Source organism: Biomphalaria glabrata, chromosome 9 (genome assembly GCF_947242115.1).
Source record: "Biomphalaria glabrata chromosome 9, xgBioGlab47.1, whole genome shotgun sequence".
Lineage (NCBI taxonomy): Eukaryota > Metazoa > Mollusca > Gastropoda > Planorbidae > Biomphalaria > Biomphalaria glabrata.
The window spans coordinates 6,615,265-6,638,503 of NC_074719.1; the positions used below are offsets into that span (position 1 = coordinate 6,615,265).

A 23,239-nucleotide genomic window follows, 5' to 3' on the forward strand; every position below is an offset into this window, starting at 1 on the left:
GCTAGAGTGCTGATATTTTATTTTATTACATTGTTACTCAAGCAATATTATATTGCGCAGTAAAACATTCTATGAATGACTAATCACGCCCTGTTGGTACTTTACACATGTTATCACCAGTGTAGAACTGATTTGGAAGATCATAGCTGTAAATACATTTAATACCATGAATGATAATTATTTTAAAAATATATAATAGAAATTAATGTGATTATAAAAACAATATTTGTATAACTATTTTCATGGTTACTAAATATCTATGATAGACCGAAACGTGATTATCAGGGTCAATACAAATACCACGAGCTTCATACGTAACATACATTTACAATTCAGTCAGCGTATTATCTCTAAAGGGTTTTATCTCTAAAGGGTATTTTCTTTAGAGCGTATTTTCTTTAAAGGGTATTTATTTAAAGAGTATTTTCTCTAAAGGGTAATTTCTCTAAAGGGTAATTTCTCTAAAGGGATCAAATAATTTAAGAAAAAACATTTTCTGAAGAGTTCTATTCTTTCCTAGCTAGCATAATATTTAAAAGTCAGAACAAAATTTTTCTCAGATTACGGAAACGCCACACTCTTATACATATTAAATAAATATTAGTCTATTAAACATAAAAAATAGTTGAGATTGCTGAGCGGTAAAGCGCTTGGCTTCCAAACCGGGGTCGGGGGTTCAAATCTCACAACTTTGAAAAGATCTTTAACGTGTTTCTGATTGGTCTTTTAATAATCGTCAATTATTCATCCGTTCTCGAACCAGTTTCCGTGATGTTGCAGTCAGTCAATCTTAGAATAAGCGGCCGCTCAACAGCACATCAGCAGTCACATTAATGACAACCAAAAACCAACTTGACCATGCTGAGGAACACTTCAGGGATTGCACCCCGAGTAAGACGACACTGCTGGCAGACAAACCTGGTAATGAGGTAGTGCTGCCGAGAGTTTGCAGTCGACAGAAATGCCTACACCAAGCTAAACCACATGTTTGGATTTCGGGATTATTACAGAACTCGGCTTTACTCTCCGTATCTTGATTCCTTGGTTTCTTCATTCACGTCTCGTTTTTCAAGCACTACTAAAGCTCAGTTCAACCTGTTTTGTCTACATCCTAAAACGATGCAAGAGTTGCAACGTACAGCAGAATTTCAGAACTGCCAGATAAGCGCAGAAGAAGCAATTCAGTTGTAAATTTATTGACAGTTTTGGCTGCGTTTGCATTTTCATTTTGTTTGTTTGAAGTTGGGATGCACCAGCTCGGATAAATGAAAACTTTCTTCACATGTTATTTTATTTTTTTGTTTACATTTCATGAAAAAATTATTTACAGTGAAGTTAATATCGCATAGGTATGGGGGTGGGCAGGGGCGCCAGTTCTTTTCTATATAATATTCTCTGCAAATAGGTGGCAACTTGCAACCCTCCCCCCCCCCCTCCCTGCAAAAAATCCTGCGGGCACCCATGGAGTTGATATTAGCTTAGTAAAAATGCAATCCTTCTTACACATAGCACTGACACGGTACCTATTATGGGAATTTAGTACCCGCCCTCCGTAAAAGAGGCTGCCCAGCCGTCCCATTAACCTCCCCCAGCAAGGACAGGATGGAACCACTAAGAGACACATTCCATCTATCAAAAAAAGACATAGAGCATTAAATAGTTTTTATCCAAAGCTATCTACTGCTATAATAGGTATAGAACTGTGTATGGACTATTGGACTACCAAAATAAGATCAAAATATACCAGGCCGGCTCTCTATTACTTGAGGCTTCGCTGCCATTTTCTACAGTAGATGAACTGAGAATTAACGAAAGAAATTTTAGGCTTTTAGAGCCCAAATGCTTAATAACGAAACAAGTGCGACTGCAATCGTACGGATCACTGACCCAACACGGACCCAACACTGACCCAACACTCAAGCTCAATAATATGTTTGAAGTGTTAAGACATACCTTATCTCCTTTTTCATAATGATGGGATCTTACCCAACACGGACCCAACACTGACCCAACAAACAAGCTCTAGACTATGTATGCAGTGTTAAGACATACCTTATCTCATTTTTCATAATGATGGGATCTCTACCCAACACTGACCCAACAATGTCCCAACACTGACCCAATAAACAAGCTCTAGACTATGTATGCAGTGTTAAGACATACCTTATCTCCTTTTCCATAATGATGGGATCTCTACTCAACACTGACCCAAAACTGACCCAACAATTACCCAACATGGACCCAACACTGACCCAACATAACCCAATACTCAAGTCCTAGAAAATGTATGCAGTGTTAAGACATACTTTATCTCCTTTCCATAATGATGGGATCTCTACCCAACACTGACCCAACATGACCCAATACTCAAGTCCTAGAAAATGTATGCAGTGTTAAGACATACTTTATCTCCTTTCCATAATGATGGGATCTCTACCCAACACTGACCCAACATGGACCCAACACTCAAGCTCTAGACTATGTATGCAGTGTTAAGACATACCTTGTCTCCTTTTCCATAATGATGGGATCTCTACCCAACACTGACCCAACAATGTCCCAACACTGACCCTACATGTACCCAACACTGACCCAACACTCAAGCTCTAGACTATGTATGCAGTGTTACGACATACCTTATCTCCTTTTCCATAATGATGTAATTTTCTTCATTGGGAATCTTGAAGTGTGATCGCGTGCACTCTAAGAGGCCAGAAATCACACGTGGTTGCTAAAATTAGAAGGGAAATTTCAATTTACATTTTTTTTAATATATAGGCCTACATAGTTTATATCTTCACAAGATATTGTCTTCTTCAAGTGGAAATTCGACATGGTGACCTTATAAAACAGTCAGCCATTCAGATAACTTTAACATTTTTTTTATCTTATATAATGCAGACGTTACTTCAAAAAGAAGATGATTACGTCCTACGCGTCATGCATTTAGTCATGCTATTAAGCAATGACTTAAATTCTGCCAAGTCACTGGTTTTCCTGGTCAGCTCGGGCAACTCATTCCATGCTTTAATAGCACTAGGGAAGAAAGGAACATTTGTACTACTTTGTCCTAGCATATGGAACCAGGAATGCGCCTTTATCATTGTGTCTTTCTGAGTAATTTATTAGATTTTGTTGAGTATTTGAAGATTAAGGTTTAGTGTTTTATTTATAATTGCTAATTTACTTTTAAGTCTTCTATCCTGACGACTTTCTAAATTTAGTGATTTTACTAAAGGTGTTAATCTAGTCAAATGGTAATATTCGTTTGTTATGAATCTCACTGCTCTATTTTGTGTCTGTTCCAATTTTTTAAAATGTTTTCTTGAGTTGAAGGGTCCCAAACAGAGGATGCATAATATAATAAGTTTAAATTATGTGTCATTGTATCAATTAGTTTGGATCAGACATGTAATTAAATTTGTAATGGACCTAGACTTTACAATAAGAATCTCAGCGATTAGAACTATTTTTACCAATTGTTTTAGTTTAGCGCAAATTCATGTTTTTAGCTTTCTCAATACGCTAAATTCCTAACACTAGAACTAATTCGTACAAGTGCTCCTTCCTCTCTAGTGCCATTAGAGAATGAAATGGGTTGCCTGAATCAGACAAGAAAACCAATGAATTAGCAGAGTTTAAGTCACTGGTTGACATGCATGACTAGATTGACAAATGAAATGCGTAGGACATATTTATCTTCTTATTTTTTTAAAGAAACCTCTGTCATATATATATATGTATATATATATATACAGTGCTTTTTTGTGACGGTACGCACCGGTAGGAGGCGCGGTGGCTGAGCGGTAAAGCGCTTGGCTTCCGAACCGGGGACCGGGGTTCGAATCCTGGTGAAGACAGGGATTTTGAATTCGGGATCTTCGGGCGCCTCTGAGTCAACCCAGCTCTAATGGGTACCTGACATTAGTTAGGGAAAAGTAAAGGCGGTTGGTCGTTGTGCTGGCCACAAGACACCCTAGTTAACCGTAGGCCACAGAAACAGATGACCTTTACATCATCTGCCCTATAGACCACAAGGTCTGAAAGGGGAACTTTACTTTACTTTTTTACGCACCGGTATGGCGTAACGGCACCTTTTTCAATGTGGGGAAAAATTATTCCTTTTACTTCTCATTGGTACACCGTCAAAATAGCGCGGACAAAATAGCGCAGAAAAAAATATATTTTTGTCATTTTGAAAGAAATAGTTTAGATATAGTAAAATATGAATAGAGGCAATATTTTTTTGTTTAGCTTTAATGTTATCATTATTTTTCAGTCATTTTGCAGGGAACACTTTAGATATCTTAAAACAGAAATAAGCAAAAATCATAATAAGGCAAAATGAATAATTTCAAAATATAGCATTTATTTACATTATAAAGTGTACTTCGAAAACATGCAAAGATACTTGTCAAATTTACACTCACACACAAACTTTCACAAAGTTAAATTGTAGGAAATGTCACGTAGAAATTCCATCACTGGCTTGTTTCTGTACATTGGCAATATAGCTTCAAGTCGTCTGTCAAGTTGGAGGTACTTTGTCTTGCTTGCAGCTTTACTTCGTTCTCCAGCATTGTACCTCAGAATCTTGTTCTCAGTGTTCTCCTGTTCTCTGAGGAAGTGAGACATTAACACATTGGAGTGATGACCGTCAATAGCTGAAATGCATGGTGCCTTCCATCCACTGAAGTGTTTGTTAGTGGTAGGTTGTCCTGCACACGATCTCTAACATCCCATAATGCTATCGGAAATCTTGGAGTCACTCTGCGGTTTCGTCTCTGGTGACAAATATAGTTGTCTTCCAAATAGTCATACATAAGTTCCTTACAACATCTGGCCGAGCTTCATTTAATTCTTCAAAGGCAGTATTTACACCGGCAGGTGGAACAAATGAAAGGGCTAACAGCATTTTGACAAACATGCGTACATTTTTATCTTCCCGGTATGTAGCTGCAAAATTTTCATCTTGTACTTTTACGCCAGAGACTTTGTCCAAGATGGAATAGACAACCGAGAGAGTCTGGTCGCAGGGAACAGTGGGCTTACAGCATTTGGTCTTGCCTTCTCAAAATCTAACATCACACTCCATGGACATTAAATTACTAATAATCCGCTACTTTTATACACATCATGTAAAAGACCGAGCTATTTTGTCGGCGCTATTTTGACGGGTCACCCTATTCATTTAACTTTATTAATGGAGCCCAGCCACTGGTAGAAATTTGTAACCTCTCTTGACTACGCACTTGGTATTAGGTGACTATTTTGCTTTAGATTTTATATTGAAAAGGGAAGTTGATACGTCAAAATCATCTGTTGTTTTTTTTTTAATAAAATTCAAAACCCCATTTAGCTAAGCTTATAGAATTTGGTGACTGTAGTTTGCTTTAGAATAATATTGAAGAGAGAGGCTTTTAACCTCAAAACGCTCTGTTTGGGGATTTTAAACTCAAAACCATCTGGAGGTTTTAAACTTTTAAAAGAAAACCATCTGGAGAGGGGGGTTTAATCTCAAAACCCTTCATTGGCTTGGCTACGCTCATAGCATTTTGAGTGCGTAATTTGCTTTTTTTTATTTTGAAGAGGTATTTTTTAGCTTCAAACCCCGCTGAAGGGGGTTTTAACTCAAAACCCCTTTGGCTACGTTCATAGAATTTTGAGCGCGTATTTTGCTTTTTTTATATTGAAGAGGTTTTTTTTTAGCTTCAAACCCCGATGAAAAGGGGTTTAAACTCAAAACCCCATTGGCTGTGCTAGTGCAAGTGATGGTTTAGTATTGAACCCCCCCCCAACCCCCCCTGGCTACGCCCATGTATATATATATATATATATATATATATATATATATATATATATATATATATATATATATATATATATATATATATATGTATGTATGTATATATTTATGAGGCCTCAGAAGGAGACAACTGAAGGTCCCTCACAAAGGCTGCGGAATATACATTTGAGACCAAAAGAAAATCCGAAGCCGAGGACAGACGCAAACTCCGAAAAGAAAATCTAAATCGAAAACCTGCTGACAATGGCTTAGCTTGCCTTGTATGTGGCAAAATATGTAGATCACAGCTAGGGCTGCGCAGCCATGGGAAATACAGCATTCCTCACTAATCTTCGGATTCGAAGACATTTGAGGAAATTTAGACAGCAATATCTAAACTAAAAAAAAAAACACAAGGCACTTGCTTTGATGAACTTCCCGCTTAAATATTTAAACTGGGTGGTGTCGCCCTAACCGAAGGTCTAACAGACTTGTTCGCTCTATGCTGGGAGAAGTGTGTGGTCCCACCTGAACTTCGAGATTTCATAATCATATCCCTATACTAAATGGTGACTAGTCTAACTGCTCCAACTATCGAGGCATTTCACTTCCGTCAGAAGCAGGAAAGATCTTTGCTCGAGTATTGCTCGACCGACTAACCCACTCCTTAGAGGACGAGGTGTTATCTAAGACCCAATGTGGCTTAAGAGCCGGTAGAGGTACATCTGACATGATATTTGTTCTGCGGACAATTACAAGCAAAATGCAAAGAGCAGAATCTAAACATATACGCTGCCTTTGTGGACCTCACCAAGGCTTTCGACACGGTCAGTCGCGATGGTTTGTGGAGGATTTTGGCCAGGCTGGGATGCCCACCTACGTTCCTATCCATTCTCAAGCAGTTTCACGTGGGACAAAAAGGCCAGATTAGACACAATGGTGACCTGTCTGATCACCTCCCAATAGAAAATGGCGTGAAGCAGGGCTGTGTACTTGTTCCTACTCTATTCGCTATTTATTTTCTTTGGCTTAATGCTGGGTCAAATGAGGCAGCGATTACACGATAGCATCTACATCCGGTTTCGTTCAGACGGCAATGTGTTCAATCTTCGACGTCTACTATCCCATACAAAAACAAAGGAGATGGTCATAACGGAGCTTCTCTATGCCGATGATTGCGCCCTGCTAGCTCACAATGAACATGACCTCCAGAACGCGGTAAACGAATTAGCATATGCTGCCGCCTCTTTCGGTTTATCTATAAACCTCGGGAAAACAGAAGTCATGTTCCAGAAGTCACCCAATAAAACATACTCAGCCAAGATCACCGTAAACGGACAGCTCCTTAACGTGGTAGACCACTTCACATATCTAGGTAGTATAGTGTCAAATGACGCCTCACTTTCAAGGGAAGTTGATAAACGTCTGGCCAGGGCCAGTAGCGCTTTTGGACGCCTTCAAGCGAGAGTTTGGCGGAACAAGTCGCTCCGCCTACCTACAAAAATCAATGTCTACTAGGCGGTGGTTCTGTCAACCCTTCTGTATGGCTTTGAGACATGGGCACTATACAGACAACAAATAAGACTTCCTGAGCGCTTTCACCAAAGATGCTTGCGCTCCATCATGGACATACAGTGGCGAGACCGCACTACAAACAGCGATGTCCTTGCAAACGCCGGTATGGACAGTATAGAGGGACTTCTTATAGTCCGATAGTTGCGCTGGGCACGGTACGTATCCCGTATGGGAGACGAACATATGCCAAAGGCAGTCCTTTTTGGTGAGCTAAAAGATGGTCAACGTAACAGAGGCGCCCAAGGAAATGCTTCAAAGACTAGTAGCACCACCTAGTATGACCTAGGCGTTATTTTAACACTTGCGCTGGGTTCATGGTGCATAGTTGAAATGTTAACAGACATGTCTTCACCTTCTTGCTGTCTCTTGAGTTCTGCTTAAGCGAATGTTGTCATGAAAAAAATTGCAAAGTACTACACTGTTGGGGTTAAATTAAAGACCGATGTTGTTTTGTTTTTTTTATGTCTTTTACCTAACATATTACTGTCACAGACTCGTTTGAGACTCACTGTGACATGAAGTTATTTCGTAGTAACTTGATTATCTCGTGCCTCTTGCACGGGAAATCTATAGTTCTAATACTCAGCCACAGCATCTCCATATATTCATTTAGCTTACACTTATATATTTTTTTACAATAATTATTAACCTTACCCAATACATTCAAAATTAATAACATGTTACTTTAATAGAGAAACTAAAAAAATATTTATTCATCTAACGAAATTAAATAAATTGGCAACATGAAAAAAAATTCTTGACCTACTTTAAGCTACGATTGTGTACAAATGACTTCACAAGACTTTCTCATCGTAAATAAAAATTAATATCTATATAGTCATTTGTCATACAAACTAGACATAGATCTAGCTAGATCCAGACAAGTTTTAGATCTAAATCTAGATTCCAGATCTAAGTCTAGATCTAGAACTAGATTCTAAGCCTAGATCTAGAAATAGATCTAAGTCTCTAAATCTAGATCTAGAGTTAGATCTATTCTAAGTCTATATCTAAATCTAAGTCTATATCTAAGTCTAGATCTAGAATCTTGATATAGAATCTACTGTATCTAGACTAGAACTCGTATTATAAATATATGTAGATCTGGACTCTATTTAGTCTTATTTAAACTGTCAAGTATCAGTATCAAGATATGTCAAAATTGCGTGCTATAAAATAGTTAGTTATTTTTTTAAACTTATAACTAAAACCAAGTTCGTATCAAAATTATTTTTTTTTAAATAATATTTGAATCAGTATTCTTTTCATTGAGTTAGTTAATAAATGGAAAAAATATTTTATTATGATTCATTGACACTTTTACCATTGTGACCTTAGATACAAATGTTTTGTGCCAATGCGCGAATCTATGAATGAAGCTTGATTTATTAATAAAGATGCCCATGATCTTTTTAAAAAAGTTACCTCCCCTGAAGTTTTCATTGAAAAGCGGTGTAATTTTTAAAAAAATCTGTTTGCATATATAATTGTAAAAATTAGATAGTTCACTTTCGGAAAAAAAAAAGGAAGTAGCCGTTGCATCAGACCTTTGAATGGTCTAAAATATCATGATGTCCAATTTTCATTTTCTCTGCTAGTTTCTGAGAAAATAAACGGGACAGACGGACGGACAGACAGACAGGCCTCACAAAACTAATAGCGTCTTTTCCCCTTCCGGGGGCCGCTAAAAAAACATTTCCGTAAAAAAAAATGTCCTTTAGTGTTCTATGGTTGGTGTGCAACGCTGCAGTTCACGCGATAAGATGAAAAACTACTTATTAATTGTTGTTTTAAATTATGCCCAACTTATATGTATACTAAATAGATTTTTTCTCTTTAAAAAAGTAAACACTTTTTTTGTGTGTTTAAATGTAGCAGTTAGCATGGTAGAACTAATCTAAAATCATTTGCATAGATGTGCCGTAGACATGATCTACTAAAGAGCCTTCTGTGTTTGTTACTGTTAATAGTTGTAAAAAGTGGGAAAAAAACCCTGCTTGCATAAGTGATTTAAAAATTTGATTTTTCGATTTCAGAAAAGAAAAAAGTAGCCGTTGCATCAGAGCTTTGAATGATCTAAAATATTATGGTGTCGGATTTTCACTATCTTTTCTAGTTTACGAGATCTAAACGGACAGCCGAACGGTCGGACAGACATTCCACACAAAACTAATAACGCCTTTTCCCCTTTTGGAGGCTCCAAAAAATACAACAAATGTCCATGTTGTCTACCATCATCTTATACCCCACTTTCCCATAGTTATCATACATATATATATAAGATAAAAGTAACGTTTCATCTTACAACGGGATTGTAGATACAGGCCGGCCAAGTGAATTCGAAATTCATGCCCAACGGCTTAAATGTTGTATCACATCTTGGGTTGTATATCACATCCCTACAATGTAATTTATCATATCGTGCTCTGTAAGCGAAATGTACAATAATAAATTAAGAAACACACAAACATATAAAAAGACCTTTTAGTAAAATCACTAAATTTAGAAAGCCTTCAGGAGAGAAGGCTCAAAAGTAAAGTAAACTGTACATAAAACACTGAACCATAATCTTCAAATACAAAAACAAAATTTAATAAAATGGCCAACTCAGAAAGACACAAAGATAAGGGCACATTCCTCGTCCCATATGCTAGGACAAATTAGTACAAATGTTCCTTTCTTCCCTAGTGCTATTAGAGCATGGAATGAGGTGCCTGAGCTGGCCATGAAAACCAGTGACTTGGCAGAAATTAGGTCATTGGTTAATATGCATGACTTAATGCATGACGCTTAGGACGTAATTATCTTCTTTTTTGAAGTAACGTCTGCATTATATAAGATAAGATAAGGAAATAAACAGACTAATATTAAAACGGTTTTATTGATTCTTATTGCCAATTTTTTTAGTATTGCAAGCTTTTTTTTCGGCTAGAATTTTTCACTCTTTGGTGAGCCATTTTTATTGAAAAAGTTTGTTTTACATACGGTCATGTTCTTCGTGTTTTTTTAATACTGTTATTCGAAGGCTGTCTAAGCGCGCAACGATTTATATGAAATGTAATTAGCCAACAAGTAATTCCATATGTTAACAGATTTTGACTTGTGGCTCAGTAAAAATGATTCCAGATAATGTATAATGTATAATAATGTAGTTTAAATATCTTATCTTGTTCTTATCACTAGCGGACCGAGAAGGGAAGGGGCGATTTGTTCTCAAACCCTAGCCCTAACGCCCAGTAAACCCTAATTCTGTATGTATAAACACACACAGCATATATATATATAGACCTTATGGTCAATAGTATATAGGGCAGTTGATAGTAAGCTCTACTCTCAACTGTTTCTGTGGCCTACGGTCAACGAGGGTGTCATGTGGCCAGCACAACGACCAACTGCTTTTAATTTCCCCAACTAATGTCAGGTACCCGTTTGAGCTGGTGGACTCAGAGGCGCCCAAAGATCCCGAAATAAGGAATCCCAGGATTCGAACCCGGGACTCCCGGTTCGGAAGCCAAGAGCTTTACCGCTTAGCCACCGCGCCTCTTATACATATAGTAATGAGTTATGAGCTTTAGATGTCCCGTAGCATGCGTTTCTCCAGTTTTGAAATTGGCAGAACTGCATTCCCCCAGACCTCATGGCTGTCAAGAGAAGGGCCACCAACAAAGCTGTTGTTTGTGTCCCAAAACGTTAATATACACTGCTTTAATAGCAATACAGATCATTTTGTTTTTTCTCTGATATATATATGAGGAGGCTATAGCATCAGGCCCAACAGAGATTCGAAGAGAACAATACAGCAATCCAAGTGTTATTAATATTTAAAAAAAGCACCCACTACTGTTCTGTGCTCGCGAGTATCAACAACACTGAAAACAAGATTACAAAGAAAGTTTGTGTTATCACACAAACTCAGAGCCGGTCCCATCGAAGTCACCAATGGACCAGGAATATTTAAGCCATAGTCTTGTTTTGATCGTTTAAATTAATAAAATTGAAAAAAATCATTTGGCGTTGTTTTTTTCTACATAAAAGCAAACAGGACAACACTTTGTCTTTACTGATCACCAAAAAACAGAATGGAAACTTCCTTGACAGTTTCGGTGGCACCTGGTGCATGAAAAAAAATTCTTCTACAGTATCCTTGTATTATATTCTTTAGGCAAAAGATTGCTAATTAAAAAAACAAACAAATAATGGTTGGAGCTTACGGAAAACATACAAAGATACGCGGACTCAGGAGACTCGCGCACACACTTTGAATCACAACGTTCTGTTTACGGCCCAACATATTCAACTAAGAACTACCAACGGCTTGGTCTTTTCTAACCAAAAACAAAGTCAGACTTACTTAATCAGTTGACTTAGCACAGTAAGCTGCTTTTTAGCGAGAAAAGAGTTTTTGTCTGAGGAGTCTCTTCTTGAAATTCCACAAGAAACAGAGAAATTGGAACTCGTGACTGGGTTTTTTAATTTCGGGATCTTTGTGCCGCCTCTGAGTCCATCCAGCTCTAATGGGTACCTGACATGAATTTGGGAATAGTAAAGGCGGTTGGCCGTTGTGCTGGCCACATGACACCCTCGTTAACCGTAAGCCACAGAAACAGATGACCTTTACATCATCTTTTCTATAGACCACAAGGTCTGAAAGGAGAACTTTACTTTTTTTTATAAGAAATAAAAATATTCATATCTTCTGTGTCTAGAAGTATAGTTCTTTTACTTCTAATGTTTTCTATTGTCAAAATTAAACATAGGGAAACACAAAGGAACTTTGCTTGCTATAATGTATATGGTTTGGGATGTGCACCGAGTGTTATGTGCACGGAGTGGGATGTGCATGGTGTGGGATGTGCATGGTTTGGGATGTGCATGGTTTGGGATGTGCACCGAGTGCTATGTGCACAGAGTGTGAAGTGCAGAGAGTGTGATGTGCACCGAATGTGGTGTGCATAGAGTGGGGTCTGCATGTAGTGGGATGTGCATGGTGTGGGATATGCACCGAGTGTGATGTGCACAGAGTGGAGTTTGCATGGAGTGTGATGTGCACCGAGTGTGATGTGCACGGAGTGGGATGTAAACAGAGTGGAGTTTGCATGGAGTGTAATGTTCACCGTGTGTGATGTGCATGGAGTGGGGTGTGTATGGAGTGGCATGTGCATGGTGTGGGATGTTCACCGAGTGTGATGTGCACGGAGTGGGATATGCGCGGAGTGTGATGTGCACGGTGTAGGATGTGCACAGAGGGGGATGTGCGACTTAGCGACAAGGGCTGCTTGGCTAGAGTTTCCATTCCGACTAGACCAGAGTTCGTGTTTACAGATCGCCCAAAGAGAGGACGGAAATCTGCTTCCACGTATCACTTCTTCGCTACTGTACAGTTTTATCATAACACTCTGAGCATACTATAAGCGCCAGGTTGGCGCTATGAAAAGGGTATCCACAATTTAAATATTAAAGAGCCATTCATAATATTCACCAATAGAGATATCGGAAGTCTCAGCTAACTAATTGAGAGCGAAAGAAATATGTTGTACTAGTCGAAAGGCGGCGTAGCATACGCCGCTATTTTGCAGGGCCGGGCTTAGATGACTGCAGTGGGCTCCGCACTTTCATAGGACCCGCGTAATTCTAGGTGTATAAATTATTACATTAAACCATTGTATAACTTATAACAGATTTCCCGCGGCCTTCAGTCGATTTACAAGGAGCTCCTGGAATCGAAAAGTCCTGGAAGTATATCCGGGAATTATTAAAACCTTTAGAAAACTCATACAAATCTCCTGAAATATCTAGACAAAAACTGTCATTTTGTTTTGAAGGACGAAGGGGGATCTGAGAGGTCAGGGTTTGATAAATCCGAACGACAGTCCAGCGCGCAAACAGCACGACCAGGCAGCCATCCGTAGCAACCGGTGAATACTTGTTCTCCCCCCCCCCCCCTCTTGTTTTTTCGTGGGGTGAATATCCGCAGAAATAAGAGAGTGATCCTTCCTTTACTTCTTCTTCTCGTCCAAACTCTTAAGCGACGAAGAGAATTATATATATAGATAATGGGTGAGGAGCGTTACCAATAAAACTTTGACAAACTCTGTGCTTATTGATCATTTACTTTTAAATGTTTCTATGTAATTTGTATCACTTTAGTATGCAATATGAATAAAAGCACTCTAATGCCTATAAAATACTTTTAATGGTATGCGTTTCAAACAGCCACTAACAACCAGTTTTATTCTCGGCCTTTCCGTATCGCTTAGATCAGGGGTTCTTATCCTGTGCTTCGCGACCAACCTGGGGGTTCGCCTAAGACCATCAAAAATCTGGATTTCTGTCATTAAGCCTTTAAGGCATCATACATATTATTTCAATGGTGACGTCGAGATGTAATTGAAAAACAATTTGGTTTGTTATTAATAATTCGCCATCCTGTATAGTCCATGTTATTTACAAACATTTGGAGTATGGAACAACTCGTTTAAATGTGTCTGGAACAAAAGAAATGTTAAGAACAGAAAATATAATGACCATATTCTAGCCTATGGTTTTACTTCAATAGCTTTAAGAAGGATCTGCGTCATTTAATTGAAACGAGGTTCTATAAGCCCAATCTATAAAGCCGAAATAATTGGAACGTCAGTTTGATAAACATTCGAACATTGCCAACATGGATAACCAGTATTTTAGAGGTAAGGTTATCTTATCTTATTTATTACAGGCTAGGCATAGAAATGATGGTGATTTTATTTAAAGACGAGTTTCTCTTTTGCAATTAATTCTCTTGAAAAGGGCAACAACCGAGACCATTCGATCCAGAAGGCCTCACCATAGAGCTGTGACGTTTCAACCTGTGGGCTGTAGAGACATATACCTCATTGTCGCGTCGTACTGACCTGTGACGTGGCAAAAAGCTATTGGCCTGAATTGCCCACAGGTTGCTACGTTAATATGGAGTTGAAGCTAGGTGCTGAAACAAATGTGACACATACATATGTTAGACATAAATGGATAGCAGCACCAGGGTAGGGTCCAGGTTTTTAAGAGAGAAAGTAGTGAATTAAAATGCCCGGTGGGGCATACTACAACTCGCTACAACTGTATATGTGATGTATATGAGAAAGTTTGTTCGTTTTGGGGGAAAGTATAATATCTCTTTGTAAAAGTATAATATCTCTTTGAAAAAGTTTAATATTTCTTAGTAAAAGTATAATATCTCTTGGAAAAAGTATAATATCTCTTTGAAAAAGTATAATATCTCTTTGTAAAAGTATAATATTTCTTTGAAAAATTGAGTTGTGTCTGCACAGATGGTGCTTTGAGATAGCTCGTATGTTTGGATTTCAACGTCTGGTACTGAATGAGTCACCAAAAGTACCTGGAACTCTCTGCATCACTCATCGATGAGTATTAGTCACGAAGACACCAGAAATACAAGAAGCAACGAAAGACCGTCATTGTAAGGATTAAATGCGACATGCCTCGAGTTATTTTAAAAACTCGAACTCGTCTAAATGAAGCTCCTGATTGGTCAGCGAAACAATATTTATATGCTGCTAACGTCATCTACTCATTGTGACGACAAATGACACTGAAACTAGCAACAATGGAACAATCAGTGGCGTAGCTAGGAATGTGCCATAAATTGGGGGCCCGGAGGGTTCGACCTGTGGGGGGGAGGGGGTGAACCGCATTTTAAGCAATATTTAATATTTAATCTAAAACAAAATCGAACAAATGGGGGCCTGAGGGGATTTTCAAATTCCTCCCCCCATCATAGCTACGCCACTTGGACCAATAGTTCATGTATTATGCTCACTATGTGTTGTTATAGTTTACAATTTTTACCCTTGGTGAGAAAATTCTGGTCTAAAGAAATAATGTTTAATTGTAATATGAGTAGAGTTCCTTTCAACGACCCCGATGAATGTCTGTATTCTCACATTTCCCCATGTATACACGTGAGACAACAGCGAGATTTTCTGAAAATAAAAACACATTGATTAAATTACATACAATTCCTTTACAATAACACAAGGCATTAGGGGCCAACTATATTTCCCATTCAACTCATAAGTTTCATGCACGATATCTCTACTAAACCATATATAAGCCAGTAGAATGTAAATGTTCTTAATTAACCGAACACTAAGTGATCTTTAGAGCTGTTCGGTTCTTACAAAACGTTGAAGACTAATTTAACTCATTCTCTCCGTAATTATTTTCACGTTCCGACGGAATTATTCATTTTGTCCATTACCAGTTTTATAACCTTTTTTTGATTGAACCTTTATAACGTTGTTGTTTGTTTTAAGCAAATATATCAAATTTAGTATACAAAATAAGGAAAATGCAAGCTTTTTTTATATAATACAATGAAACATCAAAAATTAATTTAACGGGGTGAAATCAAAGATGGTATGGTCAATTAGGAGAGAAAGAGTTAAAATACTTTTGTAAACAAGTAGTATGTAAAAAAAATAAGGTCTTGTAATCAATTCCTGCTTAATGTTCAATATACAACTAAACATTCAGATTTAATTTATCATTGAACAAAAAAAAAATGAAACTGATTCAACCCACGACATTTGAGTTATTAGTGCCACGTGCTATCAATCAGTTATACCATTAGGTGCAAAACTTTTGCTCCAAATAAAGGATTTATTTTCATTTTGAGTTTTTCACTTGTGCTATAAACAACGAACCAAGTAGGAGTTAATGTTAGGTTGGGAAAAAAAAATGATGTGAGTTGTCGACTAATCATGTATAATGTAAAAAGAAAAAAATGTGTTATTACGGGAAAAAAACACCAACTTAACAACTGCTGCCTGACTAATGAAAGGGATTTACAAAGGCTTTCAAGGAAAGGTTAGCTATTTCTAGAGCCCATTCCCAAGATGGTTGAGTTCAGTGCTTGAAGCCCAATAAACAATCCTGTTGCGATAGACTTAACACAAGAAAAACCAAGTAGATAAATGCCGTCCATTACACGACCACGAATAAGACGTTGTTATATAGTTGATATTTGAAAAGAAATCTCAGTTTTCATTTCAAAAAAGTTGCCATAACAAATACAAAAAGAAACATGTGCTAGATTTGTAGTCAATGAGTTACTTACTTAACTGTTGTTGTTTTTTTTGATTTGTAAGTTTGTTCCGCTGAGCGTAGTTTTTTCTCAAAAACAAGTTATATGTTATTTTACATCTCTTCTCAAACATCTCTTCTTAAACATCTCTTCTCAAACATCTCTTCTCAAACATCTCTTCTCAAACATCTCTTCTCAAACATCTCTTCTCAAACATCTCTTCTCAAACATCTCTTCTCAAACATCTCTTCTCAAACATCTCTTCTCAAACATCTCTTCTCAAACATCTCTTCTCAAACATCTCTTCTAAGACATCTCTTCTCAAACATCTCTTCTCAAACATCTCTTCTGAAACATCTCTTCTCAAACATCTCTTCTAAAACATCTCTTCTCAAACATCTCTTCTCAAACATCTCTTCTCAAACATCTCTTCTCAAACATCTCTTCTCAAACATCTCTTCTCAAACATCTCTTCTCAAACATCTCTTCTCAAACATCTCTTCTGAAACATCTCTTCTCAAACATCTCTTCTCAAACATCTCTTCTCAAACATCTCTTCTCAAACATCTCTTCTCAAACATCTAAAACATCTCATCTAAAACATCTCTTCTCAAACATCTCTTCTCAAACATCTCTTCTCAAACATCTCTTCTAAAACATCTCTTCTAAAACATCTCTTCTCAAACATCTCTTCTCAAACATCTCTTCTAAAACATCTCTTCTCAAACATCTAAAACATCTCATCTAAAACATCTCTTCTCAAACATCTCTTCTCAAACATCTCTTCTCAAACATCTCTTCTCAAACATCTCTTCTAAAACATCTCTTCTAAAACATCTCTTCTAAAACATCTCTTCTCAAACATCTCTTCTCAAACATCTCTTCTCAAACATCTCTTCTCAAACATCTCTTCTAAAACATCTCTTCTCAAACATCTAAAACATCTCATCTAAAACATCTCTTCTCAAACATCTCTTCTCAAACATCTCTTCTCAAACATCTCTTCTCAAACATCTCTTCTAAAACATCTCTTCTAAAACATCTCTTCTAAAACATCTCTTCTCAAACATCTCTTCTCAAACATCTCTTCTAAAACATCTCTTCTCAAACATCTAAAACATCTCATCTCAAACATCTCTTCTCAAACATCTCTTCTCAAACATCTCTTCTCAAACATCTCTTCTCAAACATCTCTTCTAAAACATCTCTTCTAAAACATCTCTTCTAAAACATCTCTTCTCAAACATCTCTTCTCAAACATCTCTTCTCAAACATCTCTTCTCAAACATCTCTTCTAAAACATCTCTTCTCAAACATCTAAAACATCTCATCTAAAACATCTCTTCTCAAACATCTCTTCTCAAACATCTCTTCTCAAACATCTCTTCTAAAACATCTCTTCTAAAACATCTCTTCTCAAACATCTCTTCTCAAACATCTCTTCTCAAACATCTCTTCTCAAACATCTCTTCTAAAACATCTCTTCTAAAACATCTCTTCTCAAACATCTCTTCTCAAACATCTCTTCTCAAACATCTCTTCTCAAACATCTCTTCTAAAACATCTCTTCTCAAACATCTAAAACATCTCATCTAAAACATCTCTTCTCAAACATCTCTTCTCAAACATCTCTTCTAAAACATCTCTTCTCAAACATCTCTTCTCAAACATCTCTTCTCAAACATCTCTTCTCAAACATCTCATCTAAAACATCTCTTCTCAAACATCTCTTCTCAAACATCTCTTCTCAAACATCTCTTCTCAAACATCTCTTCTCAAACATCTCTTCTCAAACATCTCTTCTCAAACATCTCTTCTCAAACATCTCTTCTCAAACATCTCTTCTCAAACATCTCTTCTCAAACATCTCTTCTCAAACATCTCTTCTCAAACATCTCCTCTCAAACATCTCCTCTCAAACATCTCTTCTCAAACATCTCTTCTCAAACATCTCTTCTCAAACATCTCAAACATCTCTTCTCAAACATCTCTTCTCAAACATCTCCTCTCAAACATCTCCTCTCAAACATCTCTTCTCAAACATCTCTTCTCAAACGTCTCTTCTCAAACATCTCTTCTCAAACATCTCTTCTCAAACATCTCTTCTCAAACATCTCTTCTCAAACATCTCTTCTCAAACATCTCTTCTACAACATCTCTTCTACAACATCTCTTCTCAAACATCTCTTCTACAACATCTCTTCTCAAACATCTCTTCTCAAACATCTAAAACATCTCTTCTCAAACATCTCTTCTCAAACATCTCTTCTCAAACATCTAAAACATCTCTTCTCAAACATCTCTTCTCAAACATCTCTTCTCAAACATCTCTTCTCAAACATCTAAAACATCTCTTCTCAAACATCTCTTCTCAAACATCTCTTCTCAAACATCTCTTCTCAAACATCTCAAACATCTCATCTCAAACATCTCTTCTCAAACATCTCTTCTCAAACATCTCTTCTCAAACATCTCTTCTCAAACATCTCTTCTCAAACATCTCAAACATCTCATCTCAAACATCTCTTCTCAAACATCTCTTCTCAAACATCTCTTCTCAAACATCTCTTCTCAAACATCTCTTCTCAAACATCTCAAACATCTCATCTCAAACATCTCATCTCAAACATCTCTTCTCAAACATCTCTTCTCAAACATCTCTTCTCAAACATCTCTTCTCAAACATCTCTTCTCAAACATCTCTTCTCAAACATCTAAAACATCTCATCTCAAACATCTCTTCTCAAACATCTCTTCTCAAACATCTCTTCTCAAACATCTCAAACATCTCATCTCAAACATCTCATCTCAAACATCTCTTCTCAAACATCTCTTCTCAAACATCTCTTCTCAAACATCTCTTCTCAAACATCTCAAACATCTCATCTCAAACATCTCATCTCAAACATCTCTTCTCAAACATCTCTTCTCAAACATCTCTTCTCAAACATCTCTTCTCAAACATCTCTTCTCAAACATCTCTTCTCAAACATCTCTTCTCAAACATCTCTTCTCAAACATCTCTTCTCAAACATCTAAAACATCTCTTCTCAAACATCTCTTCTCAAACATCTCTTCTCAAACATCTCTTCTCAAACATCTCTTCTCAAACATCTCTTCTCAAACATCTCTTCTCAAACATCTCTTCTCAAACATCTCTTCTCAAACATCTCTTCTCAAACATCTCTTCTCAAACATCTCTTCTCAAACATCTCTTCTCAAACATCTCTTCTCAAACATCTCTTCTCAAACATCTCTTCTCAAACATCTCTTCTCAAACATCTCAAACATCTCATCTCAAACATCTTTTCTCAAACATCTAAAACATCTCTTCTCAAACATCTCTTCTCAAACATCTCTTCTCAAACATCTCAAACATCTCATCTCAAACATCTTTTCTCAAACATCTAAAACATCTCTTCTCAAACATCTAAAACATCTCTTCTCAAACATCTAAAACATCTCTTCTCAAACATCTAAAACATCTCTTCTCAAACATCTCAAACATCTCTTCTCAAACATCTCATCTCAAACATCTCAAACATCTCTTCTCAAACATCTCTTCTCAAACATCTCAAACATCTCATCTCAAACAGTGTTTCCCAAACTTTCCCCTTAACGGAACACTTCGCACATTCGGATTATTTAGCGACACAATTTAGCTTCAATTTTTTTTTTTTGCGAGATTAAATTCACGCGGTGGCGTACTAGTTAATTATTCCAGTACTTTGTGAAACACCTACTGAGGCCTCGCGGAACACAGTTTGGGAAACACTGTTCTGAAGCAAAGCATAAGTTGTAACAAACGTACGTTAGCAATTTGATGGGGTTGAACAAATTCTGTGTAAATGGTGTCAGTAGCTTGGATAGTATCATTTGGATTTGAGGCTTTGTTTCTTCCAAAAATTTGGGACAAGAAGCGTTTAAAGATATCTTTAGAAAAACAAGACAAAATATGATTTATTTATTTTTTGTCAAAAAAAAAGGACAATTCTTCCTTTTTATAATAAAGCGGTTATTTTTTTTTAATTATTATTTTCTATTAATAATTAATAATTAATCAATGTTAAATTAGAAAAAAAAGAAAATGTATAAACCCCTACCCATTCTTCCCCCACTCAATAGTAATAAACAAAACCTGGTCAAGCGATCGTATAAGTAACGTCTGTAGAATATAAGATAAGATATCTATACCAGGAGTATGCATTTTTTGAAGCCCGCTGAGACCTACAAAAATTAAGTGTAATTACATATAAAAAAAAAAGACCAGGGGTGGGCGAATTACTGCCCGCGAGACACATGTGGCCCACCGGAGCTTTTTAAGAACAGCTCGATGCCCAGTGACTGTAATCTGAAAGCAGGCACGAGGAGGAAAACTAGTACTCCGCTACCACAGTTGATGAACATGTTTTAGGACATGACTCACTGCCAAAAGTCATAAGTCAAGGTCCAGTAGAGGGAGAACGAAGAAAGACTAGTCCAAAGGAAAGCTGGCTGGACTACAGAAAAGAATGGACTGGCCCCTCTCTTCAGGTTCTCCTAAGAACAAGTCGCTTAAAACAAGTCGCTTAGAACAAGTCGCTTAGAACAAGTCGCTTATAGAACAAGTCGCTTAGAACAAGTCGCTTAGAACAAGTCGCTTAGAACAAGTCACTTATAGAACAAGTCGCTTAGAACAAGTCGCTTAGAACAAGTCACTTATAGAACAAGTCGCTTAGAACAAGTCGCTTAGAACAAGTCGCTTATAGAACAAGTCGCTTAGAACAAGTCGCTTATAGAACAAGTCGCTTAGAACAAGTCGCTTAGAACAAGTCGCTTATAGAACAAGTCGCTTAGAACAAGTCGCTTATAGAACAAGTCGCTTAGAACAAGTCGCTTAGAACAACCAGAACCGGAAAGAGTGAACGGATTTGGTTACACAAACTGTCACAGTACCCCTACGACAACAATTACAAGAAATGACGATGATAATAATGATGATAATAATGATGATAATAATGATGATAATGATGATGATAATGATGATAATTATGGGGATGATAATGTTGATAAAAATACAAGTGATGATGATGGGATGATAATGATGCTGTTTATAATAATGATTATGATGATAATAATGATGATAATGGTGATAATAATGATGATAATGATGATTATAAAGATGATGATAATAATGATGAAGATGATTATGATGATAATGATGATGATGATGATGATGATAATGATAATAATGATGAAGATGATTATGATGATAATGATGAAAAATGATAATAATGATGAAGATGATTATGATGATAATAATTCAAATGATGATGATGGAAAAACAAATATCTACAAATCAAATCGCTAATTAAAGTCGGCCAAAATTCTTACCGTCTGTAACTGAGGTGTCTGCTTCCTTCCATGTACATACAAAAAGAAGACAACACAGAAGTGCGTACATCGTCATGGTACAAATCTAGAGTGTCAGACAATACATTGAAGGCTAACGTGTAAGTCGTGAGAGAGAAGAATTGAAATGGTCACTAGTGAACTGGAACGTGTGTGTGTGTGTGTCTTTGTATTGGGTGGATTAATCGTTTTGAGGATTTACTACACGCGTAGTAAAAGAGAGGTCTGGCTAATGCAAGGAGATCTTAGACTTAGACCATATATGTATATATAAGGTTTCGAGTCCGAAGATTAATGAGGAGGGCAGTATTTCTCGTGGCCACGCAGTCCCAGCTGTGACCTACATATTTAGCCATCTCCAGGGCAATCATAACCATTGTCCGCCGGTGGTCGATTAAGATTTACTTTTCGCCGTCTGCGTCTGTCATCGGCAGCAGCTTTTCTTTTGGTCTCTAATGTGTATCCCGCTGCCTTTGTGAGTGACCTCCAGCTGTCTCGTTCTGAAGTCGCATGCAACCAGGTACTCTCTTCTATGTCAGCCAAGGCAAGATGGCGCCTTAGCTGGTCTTTAAGGCATTTCCGTGGGGCACCTCTGTTACGTCGACCACTTTTTAGCTCACCGAAAAAGACTACTTTTGGCATATATATATGTATATATATATATATATATATATATATATGGCTCCTGTCTCGAAAGGCAATGAATGCGCCCAGATAAATCGGGTGTGTTTAAACAAGCCGAATATGTAGCGGTCAAGTTTGAATGCACCTATTTAAGTGCTACCTGATGGGGACATTTTTGTTTATTCTCTTGTCCTACTTGTCCCAGAGAGGACATAAATACGTGAGGACATTGACTGTAGGATACAGGAGCACTAGAATAGCAATTCCATGGCTACCTATCATGGCTACAAATCCGGACTCGAGCTGAGTTGTCTTTCCTGAGAGTCTAAAGGCAGTTTTGGAACTGTCACAAACCGCTGTGTACACACACCCGTTGGCATGGGTGTATAGCAGAATAACGACAGTCAACTAAAGTAAAGTAAAGTTTCCCTTTCAGACCTTGCGAGCTATGGGGCAGATGATGTTAAGGCAGGGGTTCTCAACCTATAGGTCGCGACCCCTTTGGGGGTCAAATGACAATTTGTCAGGGGTCGCCTAAAACTATCGGAAAGTTTGGTTTTCGTTAATTTTACATTCAATTTTTTTTTTGTAAAAAACAATTGTAGGACATAGAAGGTATACAATTAAAATCTAATGTATAAACATAGACATAAATAAACATAGACTGGCCGGATAAAGAGTTTTATGAAACGAAAATTTGTGACTTGCAATTTTGTGTACTTTATTATACAGCATTTATGAGCAGTATAAAAGTTAAGTATTCATATCTATTTCAGCCACACACC

At 37.2% G+C, this 23,239-nt stretch overlaps 1 protein-coding gene across 1 annotated transcript; it reads right to left on the reverse strand.

Moving 5' to 3' along the window:
- Positions 1–7: 7 nt before the first annotated feature.
- On the reverse strand, positions 8–21,969 carry LOC106071204 (uncharacterized). Its single transcript, XM_056041899.1, has 6 exons — positions 21,813–21,969; positions 20,251–20,372; positions 15,203–15,336; positions 9,666–9,786; positions 2,637–2,731; positions 8–146 (listed from the first exon to the last, which is right to left on the reverse strand). Exons 1-6 carry the CDS (start codon positions 21,886–21,888, stop codon positions 80–82), a joined length of 615 nt encoding a protein of 204 aa, XP_055897874.1. The 5' UTR covers positions 21,889–21,969; the 3' UTR covers positions 8–79.
- Positions 21,970–23,239: the final 1,270 nt, after the last annotated feature.

Coding starts and splice junctions, on each gene's coding strand:
- LOC106071204 (XM_056041899.1), bottom strand. CDS start 21,888: ATGACGATGTACGCACTTCTGTGTTGTCTTCTTTTTGTATGTACATGG. Junction 15,337..20,250: donor AACCCCATCAAATTGCTAAC/GTACGTTTGTTA, acceptor TTTTATTTTCAG/AAAATCTCGCTGTTGTCTCA. Junction 147..2,636: donor ATTATGGAAAAGGAGATAAG/GTATGTCGTAAC, acceptor ATGTATTTACAG/CTATGATCTTCCAAATCAGT.